The sequence below is a fragment of the Podarcis muralis genome, chromosome 11 (assembly GCF_964188315.1).
Source record: "Podarcis muralis chromosome 11, rPodMur119.hap1.1, whole genome shotgun sequence".
In the NCBI taxonomy this organism is placed as follows: domain Eukaryota; kingdom Metazoa; phylum Chordata; class Lepidosauria; order Squamata; family Lacertidae; genus Podarcis; species Podarcis muralis.
The window spans coordinates 49,346,757-49,365,384 of NC_135665.1; the positions used below are offsets into that span (position 1 = coordinate 49,346,757).

Consider the following 18,628-nt stretch of genomic DNA (forward strand, 5'->3'; position numbering starts at 1 on the left):
ATGTTTACAACTGTTTCCTATGCAGATAACCAATATAAAAATAAAGGAGTAAATCAGGGCAACCCCGGATTCCTTGGGAAATAGGTTACCTAGGTCTGGTGCCTAAAAGTCAATAGGGAAAGCCAATAACTTTGCTGCTTCCAATATTCACTTCAAATCATGAGTTTCACATAACATAAGCAGAGGCAATGTGGGGAAACAGTAAGGAGTACTTACACTGCATTTAGTGGTAAGATATGGCTGCATGGTCATGGCATGTTTGACCATTAACTGGGGCCTGATTTTGCTGAATAAGAACAAAGTGGTTATGCAAGCTACCAAGCAACTTGAATTCACACCCTTATTGTCGGAATCTGAAAAATAAAGAAAAAAATGTAAGTATACATATGCACACACAAACACACTTAACTAATATTCCATTAAGATGTACAAATATACAAAAACTGTTGTTAGTATTATTTAGTATCATGTGCATATTATGGACAATTAAATCAACAAGCAGAATTAGAACCGAAGCTGCTTGCAATAGCCAGGTCCATGTGCTGCTTCCTGGGGAGGGGAGAACTGTGAATATCTCATTTGCCCCCCTTCACCCATCAGAGGGCACAGTGCTACCATCCTCCTCTGACTCGAGGATGAGTGCCCTACTGTACTTCAGTCTTGCAGAAGTCAAAGGCTACAAAATAAGGCAAGGGCCCTTTAACAAACCAGCCAGCTCCACCAGCAAGGTGTAGATGCCTTAGGAGGAGAATGTTTCATCCAACAGTGCCCCCTTGGAGCTGTCTATTATCTTGTTCCTGTCTACTTTCTGGTTTGACATGACAACATCTGCTTTCCCTGCAACACTCAAAGCTTCCATGGGAACATTATTTAGATGGGTTTTGATTTCACAAGTACAGAACTATTGCAATTCAGTTTAAGACCATAAAATGTGCACTGTGTGCTTCATTTTGTAATGGATATAGTTCTGAAGGCTGGGTCTTAAGAAGCTTTCGCTCAATGTGAACAGGTCCTCCTGTACCTGCTTTCTAGCTACACAATCACATGATCAAGTGTATTTCATTTATTGAATTTATCTGCCACTCTTCCCCTCTAAGGGGACCAAGACAACAAACTCATCCACAACAAATTTTAAAAAGCATTCTAAAACAGTTACCATTAAAAATACCTAAAAAGTTACAGGTGAAAATATTTCATCCAGTGATCTCAGGATGGCCCTTACAGTATTCTTTAGCCACCAAATGCCTGGTAGACAGGAATGTTCTCAAATTCCTCCTGAAAGCTAACAGTGTTGGAGGCACACACCTCACTACATGAGGTTTATATATGAACACACTTCTGCAATAATTCATACAGTCATGTGGAAGGGTAACTTGAATTCCACCTGGAGCTCTGCTACCCACAAAAAATTCTACATAGCTTATGAATGGAATGTAAATAACTGTTTTACCTGCCAGAGATTCTTCATACTTCAGAATGTGTTCAACCAAATTATCCACAAGCTGAGTACAGGCTTTCTTTACAGGCTTATATGAAGCATCTTCTTCAGATTTTAGCAACTACAAAGATATACAATATGGACAATGTTGATACTCATGGCTAGATTCTGAGAATATACAAGCCATCTTCATATGAAAGCATGTAAAAATAGGAAAGAACTATATTTCTGCCACACACGGGAAGCAACTGTCAATAGGCCAATAATTTGCAAGCAGTGCATTGGAGCAAAAGAAAAGTGTGTGTAGTGGGGTTGGAGGAGGGTGACTTTCCTCACACCCTCCTGGCAACCCCCTCTCTGAAATGGCTTCCCAAAAAGGTCTTGCTCCCATTTCTGGAAGCAACCTCAAGAATCCACCTTCACCTTCAAACTCCCATTCCACAGCCTACCCCATTCAGTATAAACCTCAAACTGAGGGAGTTCCATTTTTAGAAAAAATTAAGTTATCTGAACAGTTACTTACATTTTGAAGCAGCTGTTCAAACCAATCATACCCTGTATCTCTACAAGCTGCAACCTAAGAGAAAATGAAAATTCGTTTGCATGTAACTTTTCTACAGTAACATATGTGAATATTAAAACATCAATAAGAAAAGGTAAAGGACTCCTGGACAGCTAAGTCCAGTCAAAGGTGACTATGGGGTGCAGCTCTCATCTCGCTTCAGGCCAAGGGAGTCAGTGTTTGTCCACAGACAGCTTTCCGGGTCATGTGGCCAGCATGACTAAACTGCTTCTGGCACAACAGAACACCGTGATGGAAGCCAGAATACACGGAAACTCCATTTACCTTCCTGCCACAGTGGTACCTATTTATCTACTTGCACTAGTGTGCTTTAGAACTGCTGGGCTGGCAGAAGCTGGGAGAGAGCAACGGGAGCTCACCCTGTCGTGCGGATTCGAACTGCCAACTGCGAACTGCCCAAGAGGCTCAGTGGTTTAGACCACAGCGCCACCCACAATAGTAATATACCAAATGTAAGTTTTTTCTAACCTTATGACTATCGCTTTATGTTACTGTCCCTTCACTCTGTCTAACCTACATTATTTTTGAAGCAGGGACCTCTTTCCTATTAGGCTCTGTCAAGTGACATGCTCATTCATAGTACTAATAGGTTTCTGAATAGCATCTCAAATATTTGAAACACCATCTAAGTTCATTAATCATCAACTTAAGACCAAAGCAGACCAAATATGTTTTTGGAAACAATGTCAAATAAACATGAAATCTGCTTTATATAAATGAAAACTATAAAAATGTTATACAGTGGTACCTCTAGTTACAAACTTAATTTGTTTCGGAGGTCCATTCTTAACCTGAAACTGTTCTTAACTAGAGGCGTGCTTCCGCTAATGGGGCCTCTTGCTGCTGCACCACCAGCACACAATTTCCATTCTCATCCTGGGGCAAAGTTCTCAACTCGAGGTAACTCTTTCAGGTTAGCGGAGTTTGTAACTTGAAGCATTTGTAACCTGAGATGTTTGTAACTCGAGGTACCACTGTACTGCAGGAGTATTGTTAAACTCTCTTGAAAATATCTGAATCCATTTAACGTTATGTTTACTTAATCAACTTCAATCCTACATACATGCTATACTAGAATAGTTGATTAGTTATAGGGAACCTCACTAAAGACCCAGAGTATTTTACATGTATCAAGGGAGATGTATGCAAACTGCAACATTTGCTTGAGCGCGACAGTATGACAACTCTCAGTCTTTAAAGAATAAACCAACACTAGGGACAGAGGATAATCACCAATCATGTCAAGGACAATAACAAAATTAGAACACGTCAGACACAACTCAATTTATCACAATTGATACATTAGTCAATGGGAACAATAGCACTCTCATACCACATCTGTAATGTTCAATATTTTCCTGGTCATTGCTTCTTTGTCATTATGGGGAGTTGGAGTAAACCACAGCTTCTGGAATGTCTCATTTACCAGTTTCTGGAAATAAAATGGATAGATATTGATTAGGTAAAAGTAGCTTTCCAGAGTCTCTAAACTACCAACAAGAGTCTAGAAAAAGCACAATCCACTAGACACACATCACTAGCAGTTCAACTTGAATGGAAGGGAAATCAGACCAATATAGCCTCAGTCAAGCAACCCCCACCCTGCTGAAGCAGCAACCACCCACTGCTCACAGGAGATCCAAACACTGCTTTTGAGAAGTCCTTTAATCCCTGCTCAGTCCCGCTGTCCCGGCTGCACAATCCTGTTACTTGCTGGAAACATGGCATGCTGCTAAGGGCAGGATGTCAGCTGATGGGCATGAGGAAAGGGTTTAATCCTGCCTTAGCAGCATGCCATGACTTCAGTGGATGGACAGGTGGGCCTGGTTTGAGGGAAATGGCCTCACAGGCAAAACTGGAACCCCTGCCAACCAAGATGGGCACACAGGTCAGAGGCTGCTCACCCCTGTAGTAAGTGATTTGTTTACTGTACCTTAATGCCTTCTTCATCGTTGACTCTGCGAATCATTTTCACACACATTTCTGTAATTTTGGGAAATGTTGGTTGTTCAATGCAGATATCCCTAAGAATCTTTATGACTCTTTTTCTGACACTAATACCAGTATCCTGAAGAAGCAAAAGAAAGAAAATTTTTAATACTGGGGGGGGGGGGGGGGGAAATCAGCATGTTACCCATCTTACAACACATAGGGCAGCTATAATAAGCTGATTAGCAACAGATAACTAATATAATGTCTATTAAAACAGGACCACACAGTACTATGATTAATAAGCTAAAACAGTGTAAAATCCTTACAAATGGAGAAAAAAATCTTCTTAATGCTCACTATTGCAGTTTGAGATGCTTGTCAGAAACTATGTTTCAACAGAGGTGAACAGAGGACCATCATATTTATTTCATCATAAAGAGCTATGTAAAAATTGAACATAAAACGTTAGAATTTAAAAGTAGCCATACCAGTATTCGCTCAATCAGCATGTCATAATACTGTTCAGCAAGCTGTGGTCGACAAAGCACAAACCGACCAAGTAATTCCACGGCTGCTTCTCGTACACTAGTGGAATTGTCCATCAACCGTCCATGGACACCACGTTGCATGTCAAGCTATAAGCAACAAGCAAGAAAGAAACACAAAGTGAGGGAAACCATAAAAGCTGCTTGTGAGAAAAATGTGTGTATGGTTACAGAGTGTTTTCTTTGTTTACCCTGGCTAGAATGCTGGGATCTACAGCAACAACCTCAGACAAACACTTCATGGCTTTTGTTCGAACAGCAATTGCATTTTCACCAAGCACACGCAGAATCTAATAAGAAAACAAAAAAATGGCATTTTATTTGCTTTTGAAAAGTAGCACGCAATGTTTAACGAACAAAAATGAAGTGAGGAAACATGCTAGAATTGAAGTAAAATGAAAAACCAACTACCAGAAATCTAACATAACCTCACCAAAGGGGCACTCAGTCAAACATATTAATTGCACCACCCCATTTCACTCCATGTGAAAGGTCCACATGTTTTGCCACAATTCAGTAGCCAAGCCATTATTTGAAATAGCCAATATTCCCCTCCTTCAAATCCTTTAACATGTGCACACTTGCATATGTGGAGGACTGGGGGCAAGAGGTGCCTTTCGTCTTGCTGACATTTGAAACTGGCAGAAGCAGAAAGTGTTTGCCTGCTCCAAAGCCCAGCTTATTCCAAAAGGAGACTGGGTAGGGGCACCCTGTGTCCCACTTGATTCACTTATGGGGTGGGCAGGTGCATCCATTACCTGTGACACTTCTCAAGAATGATGTGAATTGAAGACCACTCCAGAGAATATTACGGCTGGCTGAACTGTAAGAGGGTAGGATTTTCATTGGCCATCACAGAGAAAGCACTTCCTCCTCACCAAAGATGCATGATTTTGGGGCCAGGAAAATAGACTATCCTGTCTATACCACTGTTGGCCAGATGCAGCAGTGCATTGGAACTCACTACAGTGAGCCTTGGCTGCTTGTATCAAATATGGTCAGGGAGAAGGTAAAGAGAACATCTAGGCCACAGCACTGAGCCTAGGTGAGGGACATTTGCCCCGGTAAGTGGATTTGTGGAGGGCCTGCCCCTTGAAATGAATGGAGGCTGTGCAATAGCAATGTTAGGTGGATTGTGCCCAGAGTGATATAAAATATGACTGCTTGCTTGTTGATATTGCCTTCTTTAAAGAGGCATCTAAGTATGTGTTTTCTTTTGATTTTTTTGTGATAATTTTGGATCAAGTCCTCCATAGTAGCTATTCATTATTCTTTCTGCATTTTTAATCCACTCTGGTCAAGAACCACAATGAAGGCCAAAAAATTAAACAAAGTAGGAGTACACTTGTATTTCTGGAGACCTAACGTGGTGACCCATTCAAACATGCTTGCATTCCTATTAAGTATTAATAATAATCAAGCTATTGAATTATGACATTCATCATGGCAGTACCATGCACTGCAAGCAAACTACTAAAACTATTTTCTAATGTGAGTTATTAGGCTGCTCTACTATGATGTGTGAATATACACTTTATGAGGTAATATCCTTAAAATTCAAGAATGCAAATAAAGTATATGTAGGCAAAGGACCATTATCCTTTTAAGACACCTTTTTAACTTAAGGTTCTTGTTACAAAAATGCACAGATGAAATAAGAGTTCAAGGAGGTGTGAAATGCATGCAGGATAAAGAAAAATGTTGTGGAATTGATACATAATTATGGAAGCATGTGGTGTTACCACGACCTATTAAATACCTGCGCTTAACAATGAACAGATATTGCACACTACCGCATAAGCGTTTGGAACCAGGAAGCCAACTGTATTTCACTAAGACTTCTGGCACAGTTTACCTGTGTCAAATAAATATCGAAGCTCTGGGCAAACGGCCTCATAGAGGCCAAGTAGCGAACAATCAAGCAAGCATCTTCATAGTCCACAGTATCAGAATTCATCCTGTAATGAAGGGGTAGAATATTGCTTTAGCATTTGCTTATCAACAGAAGAATATGGCAATACATGAACACCAAATGTTGTTTAGTAAATAAAAATGAACTATCTGTGGAACTCACCTTAATGTACTGAACTGAGAAGGTGCCGTTTTAATGATGTTGCGAAGAAATTTTTTGCGACTTTCTGCTCTGTGCATGATTTGTCCCGTTGTCTCGATTTCTTTTGCATGGTGTGTTCCTTCAGATGAATCATCATCCTTCTGAGTTTTCATTGCTTTCTCAGTCTCCATAGTAGTGTCCCGAAACCACTGTGCTATATAAAATTTCCGAGAAAACTGGTGCGGCAGAAGAGAGTGTGGGAAAATAAGTCCCAAAAAGGACAATGTCAGAAAGTGTTTCATTGCTTCTACTGTTTGTTGGATATGCTTATTTAGTATATTTTTAATTGATGAAAGCTGCCTTGAGTATTTTTACAGCAACAGAAAGGAGGGATATAGATTTTCTTAAATAAATAAGACACTAGTATTTTAGAATATATTGATATAAGTTCTTGTTACTGGAAATGAAGCAGGGCATTTCCATATCCCAAGCCAACTACATTTTGAATTACATATAGCTGAATTTATCAACTGTATTTTGAGTTGCATATAGTTGAATTTACTCCAAAGTCATTTTCATGTACAAGAGTTACTTCAGTTTGCAAATACACTTTAACTCCTGGGTTATTTACACTACAAAACATGATAAAACAATTATAAACTGATTTTTAGAGTCTATGATAAATGAACGTGTTCCTCTACTGCTTATTAAATGTGACCATCATAAAAGTGTTAGGGCCTACTCTTCACCTACCCAGTGTGCCTCTGTCCATGATAATACAGAACTCCTTACATGATAGGAAGCAGAGTCAATGACAAATTGAACCTGGGGTCTTCTGAATGTAAAGCATGTGCTATGCCTTGTGATGTGGCCCTTCTCCTTTATGGGGAATATACCACAGTTGTCACTGACTCTGCTTCCTATCATGTAAGCAGTCCTGTATTATCATGGACAGAGGCATTCAAATGTGGTTCTGTCATCTCTTTCTTAGGTTATATTACAACCCCACAAACTTTAAAAAGAAAAAAAGTATTGCCAAATTGGAAAAACAAGCATTTTTATACTGAACAGTGGTTTAGTGGTAAATTTTTAGTGAAGGAGCTAGTTAGGACAGCTCCCAACTTCCTAACACTGGGTGTGTATGAAGCAGAAAACAGTTTATAGTAAAAAGAGGCAATTTGCATGTAATACTAAAACACTGCCATGTAAAGATCAGCAGGGAAAAACACTAGAGTAATACAATTTGCCAGTTTTTTGCCTCATATCAGAAAGCTACAAGTAACGTGAACTTTATAACTGTTGGTATCAATCTCTACATAACCTTTTAGATGCCCATACATACCACCTTTCTATATGTTTAACTTGTGATGCCTGTGTATCTAACTTAGTTGCAGTTTAAAAGTTTAAAAGGCAGTAGCCTTTGTGACACCTCCTCTATTGGTGTGCTAACGAAGAAAGGCTTATGGTCTCCCAAGACAGAAGCACTCAGCTTAAAAGGGAACAAGCCAGCATATTTGCAAGGTAAGCAGAAGACCTTCCTTTCCAATGCAGAACCATAGGGTGTGTGTGGGTGTGCATGTGTGTGCATTTGATTTCTTTCTGCAAACTTTGGCCATGCCCAACATGGGCATACCACCCTCAAGGGGTTGGCCTACAGTTGATGTGGCCTTCAAGACATAAAGGGTTAAGTAGACTTTCACTTAAACAACTACAACATACCACTAGTGATGCATCAGTTTCTGTATTTTCTTCCAAATAATCTAACAGTGCCTTTTGCAGTTGCTGGATTTCATCATCCCCTCCTGAGACCTGTAACACACAATATATTTTAAATAAAATTCACACCCTTCCCAATATCAGAACACACTAACTTGGATTGATTTGATCTAAACACACTTTAAAGTAAACAAATTACAAAACACACCGGGAGCATCAATATGTCACACACAACACATTAACACACAACAAAAATAAAAGGTGTCAAACAAAGTCGTCATACGCACAATCAATTAGTAGCAAGTGTGTGAAACACCATCTCCCAGCAAACCTGTTGGGCTGCTCCTTCTGCAGCAAATTTTTATTTTGCCATGAAATTAAATGTTGTCTCTTTCCCCTCCACCTCCCACATCACCCCAGCTAACAGCTGGATGCTCCCAGAGGCAACTGCCACAAACTTATATTTTAAGGGTAAACTAATCAAAATGAGAGGTCAAAAGCACTCTTGATTTTTGAGAGTAACACAAAGAAGAAATCTCACAATGCTATTTTTCTCATTATTGTTTTGTATGGGATGTTACTCCAAATATTTTATGGACACTAATCTCTACACTGAAACCTGTCTTAAAATAATCAAAAATAGCTTCACTCAAACCTGTTTTAAAATTCGGGCTATAGATCCTTGATCCATTTTGCTAGTGACTGCATCCTTCCGCAGCCGTGCTGCTACGGTACCAAGATAGTCGAGTGATGCCACCCTCAAAGCCATCTCTGTAGATTTATTACTAAATTGATGGACCTAAGAAAATGAAAGAAAAATATATATAAACGTCATTTTTATTCCCCTCACATTTCAAGACAATATTGCTTGATCCTCTCCTACAATAATGGGAAGAGTTCATTATTATTCATTATTCATTATTATTCATTATTTAGCATTTCACATATAATTCAGGCCACTTCAGATCAAAAGCCATTCTCTCTCCATTTGTAAGAACATTTCTTCTGTTTCTCATTTAGCATATATTTACAGTTGACCAACATTAACTCATAGATACTTCAAACAAAGCTTTTGAAATCTGGAGTCCATTTCTGTAACCATGCTTAACACTGGTGAGACTTAACATGGAACAGTGATAATAGAGCAGGAGGGAGAAGAATTCAAAGTCTAAAAGAAGAAATGGTAGGAAAAGGAGTGAAACTGCCTGTTCTTCATCCCTCATCCTATTTAAGGATCACTCTTATATTAAGTCTTCACCAGCTCAAAGCACATTGCACTGCATGCAACATGCAGATTCAGTACAATAAGACTATTTTCACAACTTACATCAAAATAAGCAAGCCATTATTAAAAGTGAAGCAGAATTATTGCTTCAAAAATCCAAGCATCTTACCAACAGTCTTCCCAATAGACTAAGTAGTAACTCCGCAGCTGGCCATTCTGGTTTGTTGACCGTGGAAAGGAGATCCTGAACAAAGTTCTCAAAGAGTGGCCTATAATCTTCTTCCCCTTGCTTGCTACCACATCTGTTTGAAGAAAGCAATGAAAAGGGGAAAATAAGACATAATGAATTCACCTTTCAATCAATCCTAGATTTTTCTTTTACATTTTAAGTGAGAATTTTATGGCACTATATATAGAATCATAAATGTGGAACAATATAACAGTAATAACCCTGATAATCACACCTGGGAGAAGAAGTATGCCTTAACATCCTTTTGATGCCAGGTTAATGAGCACTAAATATAAAAGCACTCATACATTTTTGCCTCCCCGGAACAAGCCCCTTCCCAGTTTCACCATGGACAAGCTCATAAATGTCAAGAGTTATCCGGAAGTGAGGGAGGGACAAAGAAAAGAGAAACTATGAGGGAAGGGTTGTTTATGATGCAGAAGTGTCTGCATGTAGTCCATGAAAACAGATTATTGCCACTGAATGCCAGCCATTGAATGAGAGTTTTGGGTTGATTCTGAATGCCTCTGGACATTTTGAGAAGGAAAGTCCTAATGTTCCTTTCTCTTTTTGTCCAGATATCCAGGATGTGATAACTGTCCAACAAATCTGACATTGGAGCATTTGATGATAGGGATGCTGAGGGAACTGCAGCCCTGATGGAAAGTACGATGATGATGAATGAAACAGGGATGTGTTGTGCTTTGTATGCTAGAGGAATGCAAAACTTGATCTACTAAGCAATGGTGGAAGTAGATACTTTTTTCACCAGGGAGGGTGGAAGGAAACAAAAAGGTTATAAAATTTTCTGAACAATGATGTGTGTTAGATGTCTATTTTGAGAGCTCTGCACACAACCAATTTATGCCATAGGTCTTTGGTAGAGTGGGATAATTCCTGATATTCTCCAGGGAGAAAGAAAGAATTATAGAATTGTAGGAGCTTAATAAGGGAGGTAAGGGTAATATTTAGCATGATCCCTGCCTCTTGAGCAAGTGGAAGGAGACAAAGCCCTGCATGGACAGCAACACAGAAATAAAACTTATAACAGATGAACAGTTGAATTCTACTCACTTCTTGAGAAAAATGGAAAGGAAGTTTTGTGCTGTTCTCATGGCTGTTTCATATGAGTTTGTAATGAGGACATCCTGGTCCACCTGAAAATGAACACAGCGCCTGCTTACTGAATGTGTGTTGTAATTTATGCAACAGCAAGTATAATACATATGTTTCTCAACTATGGACAAGGAGATGCAACCTTTTTGAGTCTAATGAACATGAACAATACCGTATTTACTTGAACCTAACGCTCACCTTTTTTTGGACAAATTACACTAAAAATAAGGTGCACATTAGATTTGATAGCACATTTACCATATTGGCCTGAATATAAACCACACCTGAATATAAGCTGCACCTTTAGAATTGAAAAAGTAAGTAAATACCCAAATATAAGCTGCTCCCTTTCTCCCTGCTCCTGGCTGAATACTGAGCGGGGGCAGAGCTGCATTGCCGGCGGCCTTTCCCCTTCCTTGCTCTCTCCCTTCCCGGCCTTGGGAGAGAGGACGGGGGACTACGCCGAGGCGGGCGCTGTTTGCCCTGCGCTCCTGGCTGCATACCGTAAGGTTGTGAATATAAGCTGCACTTTACCTTTTCATGGTCGGAATTTGGGGGGAAAGTGAGGTTTAAATTCAGGCTAATACAGTACATTCACCAGCAAATACTTTTTTTGGTTTCAATGTTCTGGAAATTGAGGTGCTCATTAGATTCGATGGTGCATTAGATTCGGTAAATACGCTACTTCATTATCTTAAAAACAAAATATAATTCACTCAGCCAATGAACAGGGTCATCAAATAACTCAACCTCAGTTAACACAGTTAGTTGAATATTCATTTCTCACAGTTCTTTCAGTCTATCTGCTCTGTTGCCCAGGTTCACTTTTCTTCCTCTCTCTTCAGTGCCTTTTCAACTTCTCCTTCAAGTGTCACAAACTAACATTTCTCCCTTTGCTCTTTCCCCACATTCCATGCCCGACCCATCACTGGCCCAGCATTCCATGAATTCATAATGATAACGGTAAGAACTATATGAACATATGCTAAATACATATATCTTCATAAATCTAAAGCATTTTTCACCTTCTTGTTTGACTCCTCTTCAGAATTTGAATCCTTCTCGCCTGATGGTAGATGCACAACACACTGAATTAGTTGTAGCACCAGTGCAGTCACCATTTGAATATACATAGGTTCACCATCAGTGTCACTGCTGTTCAGTCTGTTGAAAAACACAAACCTATTTTACTAATGTTAAAAATGAACCCAATGGAAAACATTAAAACCCTTGGCATTTTTTTTTCCAATTGGCTTCAATTATTACAGTGATCCCAAATCTTATTCCCACAATAGAGATGTGGCTTTGCATTCAAACTAAGCAATAAGCTTCCCCCAAAGAGCAGTACATTTCTGGAACAAAAGTTGATCCAACAGAAGTGTATCACTTTACTTTGAAGCTACATGATTTAAGCCAGGGATGGGAACTTTTTTCTTCTACAGCCCAGCTTGAATACAAGCAAGGTTGTAGAGGAAGACACCTGACAAAAACAGGACTTGGAGTTGATGCTGAATTGAAGTCCCACTTTCAGAATGCATCAACTGCATGTGAAAGCTTTGGATCAGGAACCCCAGTGGAGACTGCAGTCACCACCCATGAGTTATGACAGCAACCCACACCTTCAGAAGGGATCAGCAGCTCCCAAGTGCTATGGAACAATTGGGAGTGCACTTCAAGGCTTTTGGTTGTTCCTTTGCAGTAATGTCTTTACCTGTCCTAAACCTAATACTGGGTGTAGATACAGATTGACAGGAGGTGTATGGCATGGGGAAAACAGCCTTGTAGGCCAAACTAGACCTGCTGGGTCTAATTTGGTCTGCAGGCCAAACTTTCCCCGTGCCTGATTTAAGCATTCCCGCCTCACACTCATACATCTCCTTCCTTCAATGTTATCCCACCCTTCCTTTATAGCATTCAGAGTGGCATGCTTTGCATGGCTTGATCCTATGCTATGCTCCACCCCTCTTTTATCATCTCATCAAATCTGTGATGTAGGTGGGGCTGTAATAGTAGCTGGCGCAGGTCACCCAGGGAGTTTCATGGTGGAGTGGGGATTGGAATAGATGCTTGCCTAGTCTTAGTCCACTAAACCTCACTGGCATTTCGTTAACCAATATTCAGTTAAGCCATATTTAAAAAAAATTGAAAAGTTTCAAGCAAAAAGTAGGGGATGGTAGGAGTTTTCCCTCATCTGACATTTGATGTGTTTTCTACTCTCCCAACAGCCACAAGCCTTGTATGCAAAATCTGAAATTGCACCTTAGATTCAAATCCCAACCCTGCAGTTATGCAGACATAGTTTGGCTTAGCATGCCCCTTGAAGCAGGCAGTTAATAAAATGTCTTAAAAAACCCAGACTTCTTCAAAAGATGGGAGGAGAGGGAGAGAGAAATTAGCACTGTACGTTACCTGAAGTTCCTCAGACTTCTTTTGCTGGTTGGTAACCTTGCAAGTGAAGTGAAAATTTCTTCTAATATCAACTGCCTATGCTTTTCATATCTTGAGAAGACCTGAAAAAAGTTCATTATGGTTATTATATGTATTTCATTTCCTGTTTATTTGGCTGTCCAAAATACAAACTATTTTACAAACACACATACACAATTATTAAAACATAAAGTTATTTTCCTACTACCAATCAATATCTATAGCCAAGAGGTATGAATCCAGAAAAGTGGCATTAATGTAAATGTATTAAATGGTTTAAAATTATTTTGGAGAAGGTACTACTAACATTAGTTTGAGAGAGTTGAAAATACCAACTCAAATTGTTTTCTAAGTAAACTTTCAAACCTAGTGAGGCTCACCAAGTTGTTCACACACTGAGCCATCAGGCTGGACAAATTACCATACTTTTTCGTGAATAAGATGAGGTTTTTTTTTACTCTAAAATAATGTTTAAAATCTGGGGTTGTCTTATACATGCATAGTGCAGAGGGGAGACGGGCTATTGGTTGCAGCCACGAGCAGGAGCTTGTCAGCGGCGATTTGGTGGGTGATTGGTGGCTGCGGCAAGGGCTGCTGTAGATTGGCTGTTGTTGCGGCAATTGGGCGTGTGAATACGGGCTTCTGTCGGCGAGCGAGAAGACGCTTTGTGGCTTTGGCAACACTTGCGATTTGTAGCGTTTGTCAGTCGGGTTAGTGATTTTTGGCATTCCCCCCCCCCCCCAAAAAGCTCAACAACCCATATTCTTACATTGGAGTTCCCCAAAACAGGGGTCGTCTTATACATGGGGGTGTGTTATACATGGGAAAATATGGTAGCTGCTTTAAAGCAGCTATCCTAATCTACATTGCTTCAAAAGAAATTAAAAATCAGCCCAATCTGTATTTGCTATAGCAATGAGATTTCTCTCTCAGAGATATCTTCTTGTAGGTTTTCAGCTACTCTCAGCATGCGCCAAATCAAGTTAGTGTCCCATCACAGACACATCAGACATGGTCTCAGTAACATAATTCCTTAACCCTTTCCTACTATCAAAGTACAGTAATAGAGCTGTTTGATCGGCAGTGCTCCTTGCTTCTAACAATTAAGGTAAATAATGGCGTGAAAGATCAGTGGTGGTGTTGTTATACTTTTCTCACAAACCAGCTGCAATCTGGTTTATGAGGCAAAGCTTAGTGGGAAGTAGTTCAGTGGGGAAAAGAACCTGTTGCCAGGCAAAGTTAGAAGTGAGGGCATGACCAGGACCAAATTAAGTAATTCATGAAAGCCACCCCCCACAAAAGTTCCTTAAAAAACCAACAACAACACCAGAAGTCATTCATTTCTTTACAATTAAATATTGGTTAAAAGGTGTGCTTACTGCAGTGACAAGTTTGATGGCGCATAACTGAAGTTCACTGACATTTTCTACAAAAAAAGGTGTTATCCCCATTGAAGAAACCTATTAACAGAAAAGGAAATATATACATAAATTCTCATAATACTTGATAAATGAAAATAAAATCTTTTCAACAGAAAAAGACCTCTGATCATCATCTTTTGAATTGTGTTCTCCAGTTCCCATACTAGTTGCAGTAGCATACAAGAGGGATGAAAAGCACCTCAGATTTAAGACAGAAAAACACATTTGTTTTCCTTGGGTATTTTGTAGTTATTGTTCTTCAAAGATGCATATATTTTCCATATCATATATATTTATAACTGACTGCCCAAGTTGCCTTATAAAATAATTTTAAAAATCTAGTAGCTTAAATTTAAGAAGTTTCATTATTACTGCTTGTAAAAGAAAATAAACATCCACTGGAGAAGAACTTTAGACCTGTGTGTGTGTGTGTGTGTGTACAGAAGGGGAAGAGAAATCTGGATAAAATGGATCAAACTTACCTGAAGAATAGTGGTGTCAGTAAGAAGCTGTATCTCCAACAGTTCAGCCAAACTGCTAACAATATCACAAATTTTGTTGTACAACATCACGATTACTCTTTGCTTATGGGTAGAACACTTGGCACGCTTTGCTTTTGAGCTTAATACACCACCTAGTAAATTTTAAAACAAGATACATTTTTTTAGAAATTCAGCACAACGCAACCATATTAGATATAAAGTTTCTCCTCACCAAGTTCATATATTTCTCTTATCTCCCAAGATGAAATACAGTGGTACCTCGGGTTACAAACACCTCAGGTTACAAACTCCACTAACACAGAAGTAGTACCTTGGGTTAAGAATTTTGCCCTAGGATGAAAACAGAATCGCACGTCGGCAGTGGGAGGCCCCACTAGCTAAAGTGGTACCTCAGGTTAAGAACGGTTTCAGGTTAAGAACGGACCTCCGGAACGAATTAAGTTTGTAACCAGAGGTACCACTGTACAGTCAACCAAGTTGACTATAATAAATCAAGTTGATTGTATGTATTGTATGTATGAGAGGAGAGAGACCTTCTGAAGGGAACACTTAATGAAGCTTTTACACCATTAAGTATGCAAATTAAATTTACTCAAATCAATTATGACAGGACACCAAATAATTTCAGACTATTCAGATCCCGACAGGATTTTCCCATAGTCAAAATTTTCAGGGAAAATGCAACTTATACTTTAAGTTGCAGCTGGCACAGATAGCAATGGGAACCCTCTAAAGAACAAGCCAATATTTTGAAAAATACAAGAAGAGCATAATGAAAAAGAAAAGAGACTGCTGTGATGTGCTAGCAGCTATCAGTGTCTGCTAGCTGCAATGTCCACACAGTTGGAAGCAGTAGGCTTCTCAATACCAGTTGCTGGAAACCACAGGAGGAGATAGTGGTATTGTGTTCAGATTCTCCTTGTGGGCTTCCCATGGGCATATGATTGGTAACTTTGAGCACAGGATGCATTCATATGTTCTTATGGGGCTGTCCTTAAACCTAGCGTAGAAGTTTCAATTTCTCCAAAATGAGCTGCCAGGTAGTCAATCAAATTGTTTTACGTTTGTCTGAGCTTCACTTATTGCCAGTCTCAATTCAAGGTACAGTGGTACCTCGGGTTAAGTACTTAATTCGTTCCAGAGGTCTGTTCTTAACCTGAAGCAACACTTTAGCTAATGGAGCCTCCCACTGCCGTGGCGTATGTAACCCGAGGTACCACTGTACTGATAGTGACCTTTAAAACTCCAAGCAATCTGGGACCAGAATATCAAGTTCCCTTTCTTCCATTACACCACATATACTTGGCAGTATTAATTTATTTTAGCCTCCCCAGCCCTCTCAGATCACTCTCTATATTTTAAAATTTGTTGTTGGCAGACACTCTGGGCACACCAGTGGTGGAATAGAAAGGTGGGGTATCAATACTTTAAACAAAATATATATCTAAGTAAAGCTGAAAAAGGCTTACTTTACATTAGAGTGGTTGGGGAAACCCAGCCATATCGGCGGGGTATAAAGAAGAAGGAGGAGGAGGAGGAGAAGGAGGGAGGAGGAGATGATGTTGATTTTGGATCTGCATGTATATTCTCTACAATAGTATGATTTCAAAAAGCAAGAAATATATCTGTTATACTAACCACCATGAGGGTCCAATCGGTAAACAGGATCATACTGAGGATAAAGTGTGTTCTGTAAGTGAAATTTAGTGTATTGAATAACTCTTTCTATTACATCTTCAATATATACAGCTTTGGGCATGTTGGGTGATGTCATAATGTTGATAGCTGTAAGACAGGCATCTGCAGATTTTGTGACTCTCTCCATGATCAAGTCTCTCCATAATCTTTCCTCATCTTCAGTGTCGTTATTCTGCAGAAAAATTCAGAGTGCTAAGTTTAAAAGAAAACATTTTTAAAAAGCAATCAGAGAAAATAAATATGAGCAAAATTTACGCAGCAATAGTTAATATATCAATATGAAAAAGTTTAGTGATTACTCGTATTTTAAAACCTCCCAATAGCCAAATACAAACCAGGAATCTCTGTGATATATTTCACAATGCTACAATCTCAGAAAAACCCTTCCTGAAGTACAGTTGCCAACTTTTTCACCAGCCGTGCTCTTGCGTCTAATCAGCCAGGGCTTTTTTCTGGTTACTAAGCCTCACCCAAAATGACCCTGCAGAATGACAACAGTGAGTGAGGCTCACACTGCTCATGGAAGTATTGGAGCCTTACTCAGTATTTCTTCATCCATTGAGATAAACTCTTATAGATAAAAAAATATTTTATCTTATCTGATATAAAAAATTCTGCTCTTTTCCATCTTCTGTTAACCAAGTAGGGAACCATGTCAGGAAGGAAGAAGCAACACAAAAACAGAGAAAAGTCACTCTGGAAAAGTTCCTGTTCCAACTAAGGAATCTGAATTTCCAATGCAAGTGCATTCAGCTATTTCCAGTAACAGGGAAGTAAGAGCATTACCTCCCTCTCAAAGTGGAAGGTAAAAAAGTCACTCTAAAGTCTAATTCTGTGGAATTTAGCATGATGTGGATAAGGCATTCTATAGAGGTCACAGCACTTTGCTACAGTATTCCTTTAGGCCAGGGGTTGTCAACCTGGTCCCTACCACCCACAAGTGGGCATTTCAGGATTCTAGGTGGGCGGTAGGGGGTTCTACGGCACAAGATGAATCCTTCTTCCATTGAGCACTGGTGGGCGGTTAGGACATTTTATCATCAAGAAAGATGCATTAGTGGCCAGTAGGTATAAAAAGGTTGACCACCCCTGCTTTAGGCAAACCAACAGAAAGAGAAAAAATAGAATGTAGATCTTGACACAAGTCAGTCACAGAAGTCAGTTAAGTCAGTTACAATAATGGAAAAAGACCTTTGAGAACAAAAAACATGCAGATATATCACTGATTGAGAAATATAGAGCAATATGCATGTATGTAAACTGTCCATCCCAAGCCTTCAGCTGAGTTTACATTTCAAAATAAAAATTGGACACTAGAGGGCAGGCATATGCCAACTCTAGGCTTGAGAGGTCCAGAATTCCTGTTTTCCACAGATGCATGTTTAGACTTTACACTTTCCGTGTCAAATTCAAGAAAGGTAGCCACAGTCTTCTGCTAGAGTAAATACAAATAGCCTTGGTTAGCATCTGTGATTCCCTCAGTGTGTGCATTGCTAAGTGAGCGAAAGCCTTTTGCACTGCAGCCACCAACATTAAGAAGGAAGAGTAGAAGAGGTCAGGGAGAAGGAAATTGAATGGAGGGGGGTGGGGAGAAGGAAACAGATGTGAGGCAGAAAAAAGTAACAAAATGGGATTACCACAGAAGCCTAGGTAATGGGAAGAGATAGTTGGGGGGTAATACATTGGTTACAGAGGGAATACAGAAAAGTATATAGACTGCAGAGATAACAGAAAGATAACAA

General features: G+C 39.5%; 1 protein-coding gene across 3 annotated transcripts in view; it reads right to left on the reverse strand.

Annotated features, from left to right (window-relative positions):
* NIPBL (NIPBL cohesin loading factor) overlaps positions 1-18,628 on the reverse strand; it is a 121,923-nt gene that overhangs the window by 12,269 nt on the left and 91,026 nt on the right. For all 3 annotated transcript variants that reach the window (XM_028748762.2, XM_028748759.2, XM_028748760.2), the window contains 18 exons: positions 16,827-17,058; positions 15,168-15,319; positions 14,644-14,724; positions 13,247-13,347; positions 11,863-12,001; positions 10,796-10,878; positions 9,662-9,794; positions 8,923-9,066; positions 8,271-8,360; positions 6,573-6,787; positions 6,354-6,456; positions 4,690-4,788; positions 4,442-4,588; positions 3,955-4,089; positions 3,355-3,453; positions 1,962-2,015; positions 1,451-1,559; positions 217-353 (listed from right to left, as the gene is read on the reverse strand). In XM_028748762.2, coding sequence (XP_028604595.2) covers positions 217-353; positions 1,451-1,559; positions 1,962-2,015; positions 3,355-3,453; positions 3,955-4,089; positions 4,442-4,588; positions 4,690-4,788; positions 6,354-6,456; positions 6,573-6,787; positions 8,271-8,360; positions 8,923-9,066; positions 9,662-9,794; positions 10,796-10,878; positions 11,863-12,001; positions 13,247-13,347; positions 14,644-14,724; positions 15,168-15,319; positions 16,827-17,058 — 2,253 coding nt within the window. The remainder of the gene's footprint in view (positions 1-216; positions 354-1,450; positions 1,560-1,961; positions 2,016-3,354; positions 3,454-3,954; positions 4,090-4,441; positions 4,589-4,689; positions 4,789-6,353; positions 6,457-6,572; positions 6,788-8,270; positions 8,361-8,922; positions 9,067-9,661; positions 9,795-10,795; positions 10,879-11,862; positions 12,002-13,246; positions 13,348-14,643; positions 14,725-15,167; positions 15,320-16,826; positions 17,059-18,628) is intronic.